At 61.6% G+C, this 17448-nt stretch overlaps 1 protein-coding gene across 10 annotated transcripts in view; it reads right to left on the reverse strand.

The window, feature by feature from the left end:
- The window catches only part of PPP1R12B (protein phosphatase 1 regulatory subunit 12B), a 177157-nt gene that overhangs the window by 100084 nt on the left and 59625 nt on the right, over positions 1 to 17448 (reverse strand). For 7 of the 10 annotated variants that reach the window (XM_069545036.1, XM_069545037.1, XM_069545035.1 and 4 more), the window contains 9 exons: positions 16414 to 16573; positions 15292 to 15436; positions 14279 to 14353; positions 12716 to 12795; positions 12073 to 12266; positions 10260 to 10372; positions 7628 to 7828; positions 6619 to 6701; positions 5624 to 5749 (listed from right to left, as the gene is read on the reverse strand). In XM_069545036.1, coding sequence (XP_069401137.1) covers positions 5624 to 5749; positions 6619 to 6701; positions 7628 to 7828; positions 10260 to 10372; positions 12073 to 12266; positions 12716 to 12795; positions 14279 to 14353; positions 15292 to 15436; positions 16414 to 16573 — 1177 coding nt within the window. Of the gene's footprint in view, positions 1 to 4862; positions 4962 to 5623; positions 5750 to 6618; positions 6702 to 7627; positions 7829 to 10259; positions 10373 to 12072; positions 12267 to 12715; positions 12796 to 14278; positions 14354 to 15291; positions 15437 to 16413; positions 16574 to 17448 lie in introns of those variants that run through there. The other 3 variants (XM_069545043.1, XM_069545042.1, XM_069545045.1) reach the window with 3 other exon arrangements.

The raw sequence follows: 17448 nt of genomic DNA on the forward strand, positions 1-17448 counted from the left end.
CTCTGACGCCTCCTGAGCGCCCCCAGGTCTCCACACACACACACACACCCACACACACACACACCCACACACACCCACACACACACCCACACACACACCCACCCACACACACCCACACACACACACCCACACACACCCACACACACACACCCACACACACCCACACACCCACACCCACACACACCCCCACACCCCCACACACACCCACACCCACACACCCACCCACCCACACACACACCCACACACACCCCCCCCCACACACACACACACACACACACACACACGAGACGACACCGAGGCCACCCACACCGCCCGCAGCCCCAGGCAGGGGGCCCCGAGGGGCCGCGGCCGACGCCAGGCGACCATCTTCCCGGGTCACCCAGACCCCCTCGGGAGCGCTCTGCGACCTCACCTGGCAGCGCAAGCACTCTCTCTCCAGGGAGCCAGTGCCTGACTGCCCACAGTCACAACTGCAGGCAGGAGTGACCGAACAGAAACTGACGGGATCCTGCGAGCAGCCCTGAGACAGACTGCCCATGGGCAAGCTGTGCACTTACGCTCGTTTACATGAAAACAAGATCTTTGTTTCTTAACAAAGACTTCAGAGCAGCCATTGGCTCTGCACCCAAAAAGCCATCGCTTGTGATGTCACAGCTTGTTGCTGGGGTAACAGAGACCCAAAATTGATGCCCACAGAGACAGGGAAGCAGTGGTAGTAATAAATGCTAAGAACCTGCTTTTTTCACCTACTTACAACCACCACAAATGCTTTAAGCACCGATGAGCTCATTTTCAAATAATCACATTATAATAAGCTTGAAAGAATGATCAGATCATAAAACTATCAATACGGTACCTCGATACAAGGATAAAAATAGAGCAGTTCTGAACTGGTTTCTAAGAAACAGACAAGCCGCTTCTCCAGAAGCAGTTAATAGCTCAAGAAAAAGGTGAGATTTCACATTCACTTTTTTTTTTTAAGTGAAGGCAAATAATTCCTCAGACTTCCACGATGCCTAAGTCTCTAGGAAGCACTAATAAAATCAACCAGAAACAAAGGGATAAAAGTTTACAGTCGTCAGAACTTCACGGGAAACTCTGCTTAGTTAATGACACGCTTCGATTGCTGCAATTTCTTATGCTGGAGAAATGCCAAGGATTTTATTTTGTCAAATTACAGAATATGACTTTTATTATTTTGAAGTGCATAATTTTACAGACTGCTGGGATCAGAAGCAGAAACGCTCCGGGGCTCTGGAACCACCTGGGGCCAAGCGTAACCTCTTCCATCTCTCATCCTCTAAGGGATAATGATGACTGCGAGCGCAAGGTCTTGCGAGACTAAATAGGACAGACCCGCGGAGCACTCGGGCTTCCCCGGCGGCTCACACGGTGAAGCGCCTGCCTGCAGTGCGGGAGACCCTGGTTCAATCCCTGGCTTGGGAAGATCCCCTGGAGAAGGGAACGGCAACCCACTCCAGCATTCTTGCCTGGAGAACTCCGTGGATTGAGGAGCCTGGTGGGCTACAGTCCACGGGGTCGCAAGGAGTCGGACACGACTGAGCGGCTTCACTTTGCCTTTGTTTTGCTTTGCTTTGTGGAACACTTACTATACCCAGAATAAAACATAAACTCAGTGGAAACAAAAAAGTGAAAAAGAGCCCCGAAATGCACAGACCTAGGCTCAGCCAGACTCTGCTCCTTCCAGCCTCGTGACCGCGGGCAGATGGCCGCGCTCTCGGCCTCAGTTTCCTCATCTATAAAGTGAGGCTGCCGCTCACACGCTGGAGGCCTCCTCTGGACCGAACAGGACACACCCACATCCATGCTCCTCACTCCAGGACCCCGTGGCTCAGGGCAGCCATGTGCCCAGTTAAGAATCCACACGTGTCGAAGTCTCCCCGGCTGCTGGAGGGAGCCAGTGAGGCATAGGCAGAAGGCTAGTGCCTCACGGGAAAGTCTCAGTTCAGAGGCATCCCTCTTGGCATACCGCCCGTCTCCTCAGATGGCCTAGAATGCAGCCGTGACGGTGAGGGTTCTAGCAGCTACTCTGGAAGTGGAAGCCATGCTCTAACCACTGGGACTTGAGCCACGCGCCAGCCCTGTCTTGGGGCCGTCCTGACTGAGAGGGAAAATGAAGACGCATCACCCCGGAGTCAATATTGCCGGGTGCACCGTGGGTGTGAGTGGACCAGGTCCTGATGTCACGCTGTTTGGCCCGAGCCCCGTGCCTGGTCCAGGGGAGGCTCAACACAGGGCAGCTGCTACGCCTCCTCCGCTCCCCCCCAGGCCACGCTCTGAGCTCTGGAAGCCTCTCTGCTTCAGCGTCGTTCCGTGCGGGGACAACATGCCTGTCCCCACAGGCTAGCGTCCTGTGCAAACGCACCGTTGTGGGGCCTGGCGCGTGTGCACGCGGTCACACGGGGGCTGCAAGCAGCGCCCAGCAGCGGGCAGCACCGCGCCAGGAGGACAGCATCAGGCGGCCCCAGCACAGGCGCAGGTGGCACCGCCCTCACTGATGCTTCGCCACCTGCGCCAGCTGCAGGGACGGGAGCAGAGCGGCCCTGGCCACACCCGGGGAAGGGCTCTGACCACAGTCACACCAGCTACGGCCGCAGTGGAAGCTCTGCGCTGCGTCACACGCCGCCCGCCGGGCCGCCGCTCGGATGGGCCGGATGCCAGGAAGACACAGCTGGGAAGAGACCACCGGCGCCAAGGCCTCCCCTGTGGCCCGAGCGCTTCCGAAGCAGGACTGAGCCTCCTGCGCACCGGGGTCTGAACGCCGTCCTCTAGAAAGAGGCACAGAAGAGGCCTGCTGAGCACCACAGAGACTGTAGGTGAAGGTGGGGCGGCTGTGACCTCCGACCTACCACACAGTCTGAGCCTGGACTCGCGGCCCTGGCTGCAGGGCTGCTGAGAAGTGAAAGCGGTCGCATTAAGCGGAAGCCTGAGCACCCTCCACTGACAGGACAGGCGGCCTCGGGTGGCTGCTGCACCCACGCCGACGGCGCACCTCGGGCCAAGCTCGGCACGGCGCACCTGTGGGCCTGCGGGCGGCCCAGTGCTTACCTGCCATGGTGCACAGACCAGCAACGTGCCCTGCGGAGGGAGGCAGCACGAGTGGGCTGCGATGGGCTGCAAGGTGGAGACGGAGGGGCCACTACGCCCAGCACGGGACGCACTGCGAAACGGCACACGGTCACTTCCTCCAGGACACGCGGTTTACCACCCGCCCAGCGCCACCTCCCCACCCAGCTGGGCGCTTCACCCAAGTTGGGCGGAGGAGGAGGACAGGAGGAGAGGTGCAACAGAAGGGAGCAGAATGTGTGGACGCAGTGGGCCTGAGAGGGGAGACCGGAAACAGCCATTTCATTAGGGAACACTCCGACAACCCCAAGACAGAAAGTCATGTGAGACCAGAGGCCTCCCTGAGACAGAAGCACCACTGCAAAAGCTCAGAGGCGCTCTGGCGCAGCACGGAGAGAGGCCAGAGGCCCACGTCCACGCAGCAGCACCCGGGGGCAGCGAGGCTCAGCTTCTCTGCTCCGCCGAAACACACCTCAGCTGCAGCAGGCGATCATGTGAGTCCAAATTTATTTAAAAACTTGACCATAACAGCAACCTGGAGGTGTGAATAAAAGCGGTCAGGAAGACCTCTTGGGCAAAAGACGCATCTTACTGGGCTGTACGAAAGGAATTTCTGCCTAGAAAGGAAAACGGGAAGTTTCCGAGAGTTGGCATAGTCCAAGAATGACAAGTACCTACTCGCGCTTTCTGTCTGAAACAGCGACTGTGGATGACTCTTTCCTTTTGCAAGATCATAAAATAAGATTCGCTCTCAGACTCGCTCGCACAAGGAAGCGCGCTCCCGCCCTAGAGAAGCGGCCCTCCCCCCACCCCAGCTCTCCGCTCACCAAGACTGTGCAGACGGCATCTGCCCACCAAACGCCACTCCCTCCATGCCTCCACATCTCAGCCTACCACAGTGCCCCAGCAGGCCGGAACAGCGACCCCAGCTCTCGGCTCACCAAGACTGTGCAGACGGCATCTGCCCACCAAATGCCACTCCCTCCATGCGTCCACTGAGACATGGACGTGGAAGCCCCAGCCTACCACAGTGCCCCAGCAGGCTGGAACAGCAACCCCAGCCTCCCCTCCCCTTGGGCTAGGACGCCATTCTCCTTGAGAACTCTTCTCAGCCTTAGATCCAACCTAAGGAGCAGGAAAGCATCGACTCAGACCAAGGCCTCGGCCCATCTACTCGTGGTCACACGGGGGCTGCAGGCCTCGGCCCTGAAGACAGGCAGGCAGCAGCCCCAGCAACACCAGGAGCGAGGAGGCGGTGGCGCAAGCCCCGGCGCCCCCTGAACCGGGCGGGCGCCCCCTGAACCGGGCGGGCGCCCCCTGAACCGGGCGGGCGCCCCCTGAACCGGGCGGGCGCCCCCTGAACCGGGCGGGCGCCCCCTGAACCGGGCGGGCGCACTGTTCAAGCCGAGCCTCCTCTGATGGGACACGGAAACAGGCAACAGCGGCTCTCGGATTTCTGAGCAGTGCCCACGTTCTGATGTTAATTGGTTAATAAGATCCTTCCAATCAAATGAAAACAGTTTTTAACCCAAACACAGTCTGTGGCCAAAGCCTGTATCCCTCAGCCAACCAATCACCAAAACGCCTGATGATGAAGACTGTGGCACGAACAGGCAGGTGGAGGGGTTAAGACAGCGGGCGTGAAGAGAGAATTCAGAAGCCCCGAAAGTCAGACTCTTCCGCGTGAGCAGCAAAGTTTAAGCTGAAATATTAATTGTATCTTACAGCTTCAGGGTTCTGGCAAAGGCGCGCTGCTTGCTGGCTGGCACATGGCAAAGAAAGTGACTGCAGAAAGGGGCAGACAGATGAGAAAGGGGCAGGACACCTGGGTACCTTCTCTGCACCTCACTCGCGACTTTCACATCTTGATGGATCTGAGGGCCATTGAAGTCATAAAGAAAAACAACAACTCAAGTCCCGGAATGAACAGGCTTCAGTGCAAGACTCTCAAATTAAACCTGTCCCCATCGCCCCTTACACCCGCTGGGCGCCCCCACCTCCCCGCTCCCCAGGTGAGACTCAAGTCCCTGAATGAACAGGCTTCAGTGCAAGACTCTCAAATTAAACCTGTCCCCATCTCCCCTGAAACCCGCTGGGCTCCCCCGCCTCCCTGCTCCCCAGGTGAGACTCAAGTCCCTGAATGAACAGGCTTCAGTACAAGACTCTTAAATTAAAACCTGTCCCCATCGCCCCTTACACCCGCTGGGCGCCCCCTGCCTCCCTGCTCCCCAGGTGAGACTGCAGACAAGGACGGGGCTTGAGTTCAGTCCCGCTCAGAGACTGCTGGAAGCCAAAAGTGGCTGCAGACAGCACAGGACTGAGAGGGTGGAGTATGTATTCAGATCTGTCTGTGGGGAGAAGCCGGAATTAGCTTACTCTAATTCAGTTAGGAAAAGAAATTAATTTTAATTTAAAATTACTTACGATGTTAATCCCAAGAAATCTAAAAGCAATTTATTTCTCAGTTCACTTTTGTGACGGTAATCGGATGCAGTCACTGCCCGTCTGTCTACAGCCAGAATGAGGGGGCGGGTACCTTTTCAGGAAGGTCGACACGTAGGTGGAGGGAGCCGCCGTCTGCGGGGCCTCGCTCCCCTTGGCTGCGTCCCTCCAGGGCTGCCGGGGCTGGGAGCCACTGCACACCAGGTTAGCAGCTGACTCTCTGCGGAGGCAACAGGCAGGGCTGCGCTGAGGCCGCTGCCTCGCTGCGCCGGGGCGGGGCGCCGGGGAGCTCGGGAGGGAGCACGCGGGACGCCCTCCCAGGGCCTGTCTGCAGACTCCCCTGCTCCCTGCGCAGATGGAGGGCCGGCAGCATCTCTGTCTGCCCGTTCACCCACTTCAGGGCCAGCCCGCCTCACTGGGGACCCAGGCCTCGCTCCCAGGGTCTGGAGCCTCTTGAAGGAGCGGTCGCTTTGCTCCTCGTTTATAAAGGCTGGCGAGTCAGCCTAGGGCAGGTCACTCCAAGCAAGCAGAGCGGGAGTGGGGGTGGACAGTACGAGCATCCAGGAGCAGCAGCCCCTCGGCTCACAGCGGGGTGCACACCCAGAAGAGGCTCACCCCCAGCTGGCAACTCGGGGCCTCTGCCTCCCCAGGTCCCCCAGCAGCCCTCCCCAGGCGGGGACTGTTGGCAAGTGGAGGCCGCTCCAGCAGGCCCCGGAGGACCAGGCCTCCGCACGGCCAGCAGGCTGCAGGCGGCGCCTGGGCCGCGGGGGGCAGGATCGCGCCTTGAGGAGCCGGCTCCAGCCCGCAGGCGGGCAGCTCTGAGACGCGGCGTAGGTCACAGTTCCCACACTCGTCTTAATTAACATGGACGTACAAACTAGAAGTTGCTCGACTCCATTCCGTAACAAGGTCTCTAGTGCTGCCCACGGGGCGGGCCCTGTGTGAGACCCGCGTGGACACTGAGCCCCCTTCACAGAGCCTGCTGTGCACAAACGCAAGCCCCCGGGCGGGGCGGGGATCCCATGCTGGACTGAGGACCTGAGGGGGTGGGGCTGGGGGTCCCAGACAGGGGGCGGGGCATGACGGTACCTGTTCTCCTTCTCTTCAAGGTCGCTCGTGCTGCCCGGCCTCCGCAGCCCCAGTGAACTCAAGGAGCTTCTGGTTTCTCTCTCCTGCAAAGTCAAAGCAAGTGAAGCATAGAGAAGGCCCGCCCTGACCCACCGGGGCAGCAAAGCAGAGCTTCACACCTGCGTGAGTTACTTCCAGACCCAACACCGACTCCTGCTCGAGAGGTATTAACAAAGGCTTATTCCCAGCTCTCCTCCGTTAGACGCCAACATGTAGGGAGGGGATTCTCTTGGGAAAAGCTGGGATGACCAAAAAGGGAACAGCAGCAGTCCCACCAAAAGGGGACCTCTGAGAAGCTAGAGACAAGCTGTGCTCTGACGTTCTCCGCCTTGAAAGGCAGCCACAGGCTCAGCAGGCGTGCTGACACCCTGGCCCGAGCATCTCTGGAAACACAGGGCTGAGTGAGGGGGCTGCGTTTGGAGGAGACCCGGCCACTCAGGCAAGCCGCCAGCACGCCCCGTGGAACCCGGACCATCTCAGGATCAGAACCCGTGGCTCCCACTGAGCAGTGAGGGCTCAGCCCCCGGGACACCCGCCAGTCAGGGAGACGCACGCAGAAGCTTGCTTTCTAAAGTGCTCAGATGCCCGAGCTTCACTAGGCTCGAAAGCCCAGCTAAGGAACTCTGCTTCCGCACACCACGAGGAGGAGCCACCGCTGCTGGGTCAGAGCACGCGTTAGGCCAAGTCCTCGGAGAGGACGGAGGGGAAGGATGAGCGTTAGGCCGAGTCGGAGCCTGCACGCTCGCACGCTCCTGCCCTCGGGGAGGACGGAGGGGAAGGATGAGCAGAAGGCAGGCCAAAAGGAAAAGGGGTTTTCTTTCTTGGACAACCAAGTCATCGCAAGTGAACAGCTACCTGACGACCAACAAGCCTGCCTCCTTTTAAAGGCTCCGTGCTTCCAGAGCCAGACCAGGCGCTAGACACTGTCTGTGCGTCCCCGAGGCTGAGCTGCCGCCTAGAGACACCGCACCTTTTCTCTGCTATCCATCAGGGTGGAGATGCGGGGGCTGGAGGCCGAGCGGTGGACAGACGCGCCCCGGTCCCGCAGGGCCTCCCTGGCCCCTGCGGCTTCGCTCAGCACATTCTGGCTGCCGGTCTTCCTGAGGCCCAGCCTCCACGAACACGGAGACTCGTCCCTGGTCTCTTCCGGCTTGCTGAAGAGGCTGGAGGGCTACGAGGGAAGGGGCACCGGAGGTGAGGTCCGACGGCTCCTCCCACCCCTGGCCAAGCGGCGAGGGCAACGTGAGGAGAGCAGGGGGCCCAGAGCAGGCCAGGCGCCACGGGCACCCCCCAGCAGCCCTCAGCCATCACAGGGCGCCCACCCAACAGAGAACCCACCAGCAGGGGAGTGCTGACATGGGGCCGGGGAACAGCAGCCCGCTTCTCTCCACGCCTCCCCCGCCCACCTGTGAACCTGGCCAAGAGCTGACCCTCTTGCAACACACGGACCCTGAGGAACACAGACGGGCCACGGCCCTGTCACGCAGCTGCGGTGAGCTGACTTAAGGCAACCCTGACACAAACTGCAGGCCTCTCCCCCCAAACTCTAGCTGCTTATTTCAAGAAAACAGCTTCTCTGACACAGACAGCAGTTCTAAGCATTTCAGATTTCAAGAAACAGCAAAATCAAAAAGAAAAAAATGGTAGAAGTTATACGGTTGCCAGGTTTTAAATTCTGCCAAGAGAACGGCTTTCAAAAATGAATCACCATTTTCATTACCATCATTTCATTAAAAAGTAACGTTAACGTTGGAAAAGAAAGGCTCATGGAAAGCTTACACTGTCCTTAAGCATCTCATCTCCACACACCACACAACACATCACAGACCGGAGTCAGCCGAAGCCAGGCTGAGGCACGGCCACGGCCGGCCTGGGTACCACCAGCCACCACCTCTCTGGCCGCGGGGGCCCTGCTGGAGCACCGCCCTCGCTCCAGAACCAGGCCAGCTCTGCTGCTGGCACAGCGGGAACGCAGCAGAAGCCTCACGCCATGCTGAGATCTGCTCTTCTGTGCATCCCCTCTCCTAGGGGCTCTGCAGAAGCACCCTGTGGGCTCTTTAAGAGCCGTCCAAACGCCCCTCAGCATCTTCTGAGCAAAGTGGCCTGGGTGTGTGTTGGTGGCTTTCCTAACCCAGTCCTTTTCCTCCTAAAGAGCGGCTGATCTGGTCACACTCCTCACGACGGAGTGAGGACCACGTCCTGCCGGTGCCGCCCGACGGCTCACAGCAGCGCCCGGGGAACGCGAAGTGGCCGAGCCTCTGCCTCCTGGTCCCCACGAGGACACCAGAGGCCCACTGCGCACGCGGGCAGCGCCGAGGGGCCAGCACGTGAGGGAGCGCCCGCAGAAGCACCTCAGCCGCAGCGTGAGCGGCTCCCCCGCGGCGAGCCTCCAGCGGACGAGGCTGGGAGGCTGCCGGCCCTCGGCCCCTCGAGCTCTGCCCTCCCGCCAGCAGCTGCACAGACCTCACTCATGGGGGGAGAGTGAAGACACGCGTGTTTGTCGCAGTGCCCAGGCTGCGCCCTGGCCGGCCTCTGCCCAGCCCGACCGTGACCCGTGTGCCCCAACCTCAGACTCGGGGACGACAGGCCGTGGCAGCACTCCCCTGGTCCCAGGCTGCTGGCGCTGGAGCCTGGCCACCCGCACGCGGTGGCCACAAGTTCTTTAAAACACACTGTGGGCAAGTCAGGAACGCCCTGCTTGTGTCTACCCCCCAGACCCACGTCCTGACGTCCGGACACCCAGGTGACAGCATCCGGAGCCCAGGGGGTCGTCTGAGCGCCAGGAGAAGAGCCCTCACCGTGGACGGAACCTGCCAGCCTCCGGCCGGTGGGACACAGGCCTCGACGTGCAAGCCACCCTGTCTCTGCCCCGTCACGGCAGCCTGAACACGCCGTGGCGGGGGCGTGTGGAGGCGCAGCACGTGATGTGATGAGCACTCGGCCATGGCAGAACCACGAGAGGGGTGGACCAGGGCCCCCCGTGGCAACACCGACAGGCCGGGAGATGGCCGGCCCGCGTGCAGTCAGAGACACGCATCCCGACGCCACTTGTGTGTGGGATCGGAGCAAAAAAATGATTTTACAAAACAGACTCACAGAAAACAGACTCATGATTACCACAGGAGAAGGGGGCGAGGGATGAACGGAGAATTGGGATTAACATATAAACTCACGGTCACCGCAGGAGAAGGGGCCGAGGGATGAACGGAGAATTGGGATTAACATAGATACGCAACTACGCATAAACCTGGAGAAGGGCATGGCAACCCGGTCCAGGGTTCTTGCCTGGGAATCCCATGGACAGAGGAGCCTGGCGGGCTGCAGTCAGACTCAAGTCAGCAACTGAACAACGAAAGTATATGAAACAACAAGGACCTGCTGCGTAACACTGGCGCCTGCTGCTCAATACTTTGTAATGATCTATGACGGAAAAAATCTGGAAAACATGTACGCAACGTGTAACAGTCAGCTCGCGGCACAGCTGAAACGCAGCTGCGAGTCAGCTGGGCTCAAGCAAGAAGGCAGGCGCGAGTGCGTCTCTACGGCCTTTACGCCTGCCTGCTACCGCGGCGGGGGCACGCCCAGCTTAACCGCACACTCACTCTCCTGGCGGAAGCGGCGGGGACGGCGCTCTGCGGGGCTGCGGGGTTCCGCTCCGCGACGCTGCTCCCGCAGTCAGAGCTGGGACGGCTGGGGACGGCGCCCGGCCCGCCATCTGGGGTGAAAGACAGAAGCAACAGGTGCGTTAGGAAACCCTTATGGGAGTCCGTACTGTTCGGACGCAAAAGATTTACCCATCATCACACAGACCACCAGGGCCAAGGACGGCTTAGACTCCGACCACGGTGAAAGCTCCGGCAACCCCTGCCTCTTACGAGGAAACAGGCGCATGTGAGAGTCTGTCTGGACAACAACTCCCACATGAACGCCGGACAGCCTTCTCACTACAGGTCACACACACCGTTCACCAGGAAGTGCAGGTAGAGCCCGCTCTGGGGGCTGGGCAGAAAAAGCCAGAGAAAGTACGAGACGGACCTTGCTTCCTCGGCAATTAGAAAAAGGAAAGGTGAGACGCAGAACAATCACGGTGACAACATGAGGTCCCACACGCCCAGAGCCGAGCATGCGGGCTCAGAGAGGAGCCGCCCGGAGGGCGGGGATGCGGGGAGGCTGCGGGGCGGGCGGGGCCGTGGCAGGGGCGTGGCCGTGGCAGGGGGCGTGGCGTGGCGGGGGCGTGGCTGTGGCGGGGCGTGGTGGGGCGGGGCGGGGAGGCTGCAGGTCGTGGCGTGGCGGGGCGTGGCGGGGCAGCCCGCAGGGGAAGAGCCCTCCTGGGGGCGTGGTGGTGACGCAAGATGGAGGCTCCCTTCTGGGGTGTCGGCAGAAACCCGTCTGCTTGTGCCCGGGGCTGCTGCGCCTCTGGCCCCTGGACTCCCAAGGCCCAGCCCTGCAACCCCGCGAGGCAGTCTTCCTGGGCAGAGACGTTCAGACTGCCCTGAGTATTCACAGTGATCACATGAGCTGTCCCAGGGCCGACCCAGTGAGGCTATACCCTGGGTGTGCCCTCCGCCCCCCACACACTGACTCCAGGCCTGACCCGTGACCTTCTGTGGCCCCTGGGGCTGGGCATGCCCCCCCACACACACACTGGCTCCAGGATTGACCTGTGACCTTCTGTGGCCCCTGGCCTGGGTGTGCCCCCACCCCAACACCGACCCCAGGCCAGTCTTGGACAAGGGCAGTACTCCCCTGAAACGGCAGATACCACGTCAGTAAAGGAGACCCCTCACAGAGCGGGTGCCAGGGACAGGCAGGCTCCGGGGGGACGCACACTTGACTCTCAGCCAAGGCGGGCCCGCCCCCTCACTGAAAACCCTGCATCTTCTCGGGACGCCTCTGGAGGGGAACATGTGGTGACCGCAGGCCCCGGGCTGTGCAGTCTGAGCTCACCACGAGCCCCGTTATCCAGCAGGACCACTGCCACAGGCAGACCCGCCAGCAAAACCCAGATCTGCCAGGCGTCCCCTGCCCGCGAGTGGAGACCCCGGGCTAACCCAGAGCCTGGCGTCTCCCGCCCACGAGTGGAGACCCCCGGCTACCCCAGAGCCTGGCGTCCCCTGCCCACGAGTGGAGACCCTGCGCTAACCCGGAGCCCAGAGTCTGCCTGCCCACGAGTGGAGACCCCGGGCTAACCCGGAGCCTGGTGGTCCGACCAAGCTCAGCACCCCACTCTCACTGCACAGGAAACTGAAGACCCTTGACACGACGCGCACCATTAAGAGGCAGCAAGGTAACCAGGACTGTGCTCCTCCTTCCATCCCCCCAGCAACTGAAGGGGCTTCACATGATGAGAAGGGAGAAGAAAGCGATCTGGGGCCCCTGTTTGGGAATCAGTCCCCCAGGGCCGGCTCCACCTGCCTTCTGACACGCGGCGGCCCCCTGCGCTCTGCGGACAGACGGCCTCAGGGTCCCCCGCCTCCTTCTCGGCCTCTGACTCCGAGGCCTCGTCCTCCCCCTCATCCTCCTCGGAGCTGGAGCTGCTGGACTCTTTGCTCTCCTCCTCTGCTCGCTGGGACTTGGGCGTCTCCTCCTCACAGAGCATCTTCTCTTTGCTAAAGTACAGACGACAATCTGAGTAACTCAGAGAGGAGAAACCGCTTTCTGAGCTCGCTGTGGAGCTGGTAGAGGGGGACAAGCCTAGGAACCTCCGTGTCGAAGTGGTAACAGGAACGCACACACGCTCCCTCGGGTCCGTCCGGTGTCCGACCTGGGAGTGTGGCGTAATCTGCACTCAGGAAAATGGGGCTACATCTCCTCGTGGTGAACGAGGCGAACAGTTCTAGCAAGTCGTCTAACAGACGTTTCCTGACACACACAGGGTCTCCATCACTCCACAAAGTGGGCACACGCTCCCCACTCACAGGCCCCCACGGCCATGCCATCCACCTCCTCGCCCGTCGAGCGTCCCGCCTCGCTTAGAGACCACCTGGCTACAATCAGACGCCAGTCTCCTCACCGCATGGACTCTCAAGCCAAGTCTGCCACGGGCAGACCATCTTACTTCTTAAAGAGTCTACTGTGCAGCTCGCTGTTCAGGTCTGATTCGATGAGCTTATCCCGTGTCTCTTTTTCACTTCGAAGCTGGAAATCAAGAAAAGAGGAAAGGGAAGACACTGACTACAGGGAAGGAATCAGCAGTGACGAGAACTCCAGCGGCCCCACCACTGCACCAGCCCCAGAGGGGAGGTGGGGGCGGGCAGGGGACACAGCAGGGGGTCTGCTCGGAAGAAGCCGGCAGAGGAAAGCCCTCAGCCAGTGAGAAGAGGAAAGCCATGGCGCCAGAGCTTCGGCGACACCCGCCGCCTGAGCATCCGAGCCTCATCGCCCCCAAACCTCACTCCGAAGGGCGAAGCGCCAGGAGCGCGCGCCTGTGAGAGAATGCTCTATGATCCCGAAGCTGAATGAAGTCGGCAAGGCTTCTACAGAGAAACCGGTGCCAAATGGGAAATCAGCCCTTAGGAAAACCTGCCCAGCACTTAGACACACACTCCAGACAACATGCATTTATATCCCCGGACCCCAAAGTTATGCGGAGGCAAAGGCAGGCACCACTCCCAGTGGTGGGAGACGTTACTTGGTGAAGATCCTACTCGTGCTCAGAGAGGAAGCACACCGGGCCAGACATGCACGGGGCTCTCTGCGTGTTCCCGCAACTCCCACGTTACGTGAGCCCAGAACTACTTCAGGAAGAGTATCCGTAAAGCGATGAACACGTAGCCGTGAAAAGCGCACTCTGGTGTCAGCAAGGCTGCGACAGCTCAGTGAGGGCGCCCACGGGACCCGGTGCGTCTGCGCTCTGGGCGGCCTCTCCCGCCCCAGCCTGAGCCCCTCGCTCTCCCCTCAGAATGGCTCTGCACGCCCTTCTGAACCAGAGTCAAGGCCCACAGAGGGGAGCTCAGGAAAGTGAGGGCGTGACCTTCTCCCGCCCCAAGGGGAGCTGCTCGAGCCCCGCCCTCCCCTCCGACAGCCCTCCTGCAGTGGAGCATGACTCACTCCCTGCTCGCCTGTCGAGGAGGGCTTCCACACTGCACCTGGACGTGGGCACACGCCTCCGTGGTCCTCCTGAGAGGCGCTGTGCCACGGGCCCAGGAGCAAACCCTCACACACTCAGGAGAGCAGGAAGGGAGCGACTGTGGATATCCGATGGACCTGGGCTAGGTATGGATCGCTGACCAAGCGCCAGCCCAGGCCACACCTCTGAGCTTCGTGGGTTTGCTTGCTTTCTAAGAAAGAAACATATTCCTCCCTGTAGTCAACCCCCTTTAAATACAGAAGTCCCTTCGGTCAATAAGGAAGTCACAAGACATCCTCAACTCGGTACTCCCTGTTTGGAAAGCACTGACTCCCACACCCCACCCTCACTGCCTAGAGCTCCAGGCAGCCAGAGCCGCCCTCGCCGCGTTTACCTGCCAGCTGCCCTCAGGTGCCACAAGACACCAAGCGAGCTTCAGCAGCAAGGGCTTCTGGGATGTTCCCTCTAACGGACTGTGGACAGTTCCTGGAGGAACAGTGGCCACTGCCGGGACGCGGGCAGACAGACCACACGGCTGCCACGCAGACTCACCACGCCCTGCCTCTTCTGCAGCGCCTCCAGGTGCTCCGCCAGGCCCTCGTCGGCCACGTCGAACGGCGTCTGGCCCTGGCAAGGAGACGCCGCCGTGGTCACGCGCCTCTGCCCAGAGGCCGGCGCTCGCCTGACGCCTCTGACCCTCTGACCTGCCTCCCTGACTCGCCGACTTAGCGCCAGGATGAGGCCCTCCTCTGTCAGAGAGGGGACGTAAGAAACAGAGGACCCCCCAGACACAGGGCTTTGCATTCTGTGAAACGGTGAGCAGGAAATCCTCACCTCGTCTCTAGTGTTTATTGTCTCTCGGCAAATCATCAATTGAAATCTCTGCTGGTATCTCTTCCACAAAGCTCACAGTCGCTATGATAAACTCAGCAAGGGGCTCTCAGAGGCCTCGGAAGGAGGCCCAGGTGTGGGCACTAAGGACGAGTCACAGGAAGCAGCCCATTAAGTGAGACCCTCAGGCCAAAGCGCAGCGAGGGGCCCTGGCCCACAGACCGAGGGTGAGCAGGTGGGGCGGGGCAGACCGGAACGTCCCCGGAGTAAGCAGCCAGGCCTCCGGATCTGCAGTCAGCAGGTGGGAGGAAGCCGCAGGGCCTCTAACCTGCCTGAAGGGGGGCTGGACAACACCGCTTTCGGCCAAACACGAGGGTGCAGTCAGCGCCATGGTTTTTAACGAATGGATGTGAGCAGGGCTCAGCTACTAGGTTTCTGAATGAAAAGCTGACGCATTTCACACTTCTCCCCGGACAGCGGTCTCGGGCTTCCCCACTGCTCACTTCTGCTGAGGTGAGACCGTTTCCGTCTTCCACTTTCTGTTTCAGGGGCTTCGATGGAAACGGTCAGCAGGCGGGCCTCCTGCCGCCAGGCGAGTGTGCGTGTCGGGGGGAGGGTGGGGCGGGGGCAGGGCTCCAGCTGCCGGTGGTGCCTGCTCCGGATGGCAGGCCTGGCCCCTGGGCAGGCCTTCTCGCCTCGTGCCCCAGGACGCCGCTGGGGGCCAGCCCACTCACCAGCTTGTTCCTGACGTCCATGTCGCAGAGGGCCTCTGCCAGGATGGAGCAGGCCTCCTTCACGCCCCAGTGCGCAGCTGCGTGCAGCGGGGTCCAGCCATCGTGATCCTGGACGTTGAGCTCATAGCCAGCCTGAATCAAAAGTCTGAGGAGAACACGGACGAGACATTCAGATCCTCTGCATCGGGGTTCCCTGCCCAGCGCACAGCCACCTGTCTGATGCTACAGACCCCGGCCCCGAGCCCCGGCCCCAGGTGCCGAGCCCAGGTCTGCTTCCTCGGGCATCAGCGCAGCCACCAGAAGTGAGGCCCCCCTGACCGAGGCCACACTGGGGTGCAGCCACGTCATCCCCAGCACAGAGATCACCCAGAGCCCTGTCCGGGGCCCGGCCCACGGCCCCACCAGGAGGGCTCCGGCCCTCGTCCTCTCCCTCCTCCCGCGGCCACTCTCCGGGCGGTCTGCCGCCTCCCACCTTAGGAGTGCCTGCAGGGGCTCCCGCTGAGGCTCCGAGGCGGCGGGCACGTGGAGGCTGGCATGACCCCCGGCTGACAGAGGCAGCACCGTGCGGGCCTCCAGAGAAGCAAACGAGGGAACCCCGCCCTGAAGACAGGGGCACCGACCCCACCACACAGACCAGGAGCCTCGTCCCGGGACACGGGCAGTGAGGACATCTGCTGACAGACGCACACGGAGCTGCCAGCAGCCGGTGCCGCGCCCGCCCGGCCCTGAGGCGCCACAAAGCAGGGCAGGGACGGGGAGGTGGAGGAGTCCAGACCCCTCCAGCATGGGCGACCGCCCTACCCCAGCGAGTACAGCTCCCCTGAAACCTACGCCACCAGCCTAACGAGGCCACAGAGCACGCAGGGATGCACGTCTGCCTGTACTGCCTATACAGGGGCGGGGGAGCCGGAGATGAACCGCCAGGCAGCAGGAGGCCCTCCAGGCCCTCCAGGCTCTGCTCCCCGCGGAGCGCCAGGAGAGGCCTGGGAGGAGGGCAGGGACGACCCAGCAGGTAGAGGGGAAGGGACGGCGAGGAGGGCGGGGAGGGGGAGGGGGACTGTGAGGCGGGAGGGGGGCGGGGAGGACAGGGCGCCGTGCGTCCCGGCTGCAGTGCGGACCCACCTGAGGACCTCGGAGTAGCCCTTGGCCGCAGCCACGTGCAGGGCAGTGGCCCCCGAGCGCGCCTGCCTCACGTCGGCGATCCTGCCGCTGTTGAGCCACTGGCGGGCGTCCTGCAGCATCTGCTGTTCCTCCTGCCGCCGCGCCTGCTCGAGGTCCAGCCCTGCAGAGGCACGCGGGACAGCCGCTCAGCCGCCGCGGAGCCTGCTCAGCCAGCTCACTCTGCATCAGAAGAGGCGTTCACGGCCGCCAGCAGCCCCCCAGGGAGAGGCCACTAGGCTCACACAGATGGCAGGTCCACCGACGCCTGCAGGCGCTCTGGCCTTAAGAACCTGAAGGCCGGCGGGCTGCCCCTCGGTAGCACCTGCAGCAGTACAGTCACAGCCTTCTCACACGTTACCCCTGTGTTTCCCCACAGCCTCCGGCGCAAATGCAACCGCTGTCACGACCCCCACTGAACGCAGGAGGGAGTACACACGCGGAGGTCAGGCGGTCCCTCGGGGACACAGAATGGTCGCCCCTAAGCCCCTGTCTGCTCCTCCTGTCCCCTCCTACACCTAGGGCTGGGGTCAACAGTCTTAGCTTCAGGCATCGTATACGCTGATAAATTAGCTCCCTCTGAAGTTCATCTCCCTGAGTAGAGAAACATGCCAAGTGAAGCTCTGTGGCCCAGAGCTGAGGAGCAGCTGAGCACAGAGGCACTTCCGAGGGGTTCCATCTCCCGTCAGAACATCACGGACAAGTTGCTAAGTGTCAGTATTCTCGGCTGTGCAGGCACTTGGCTGTCTCAGCACCTCAGCTCTGCTGCTGGAGCAAAGGCGGCCTTGGGTGGTGTGAGCGCAGGCCCGCCCGGCCGGTAGGGATCGAGTCTGGAAGGTCACGGCAGAGAGACCCCCGGGGTGGACTGCAGACTGTGGGTGCAGGGGCTCCCAGAAGGACGGCACGTCCCTGCACCTTGGGCCCACACAGCTCTGCGGCGCTTCCAGCAGGGAGGCCTGTCCTCCCTGCCATGTAGGCCCAGGGTTACTTGCAACTTTT

The sequence above is a fragment of the Ovis canadensis genome, chromosome 12 (genome assembly GCF_042477335.2).
Source record: "Ovis canadensis isolate MfBH-ARS-UI-01 breed Bighorn chromosome 12, ARS-UI_OviCan_v2, whole genome shotgun sequence".
Taxonomy (NCBI): Eukaryota; Metazoa; Chordata; class Mammalia; order Artiodactyla; family Bovidae; genus Ovis; species Ovis canadensis.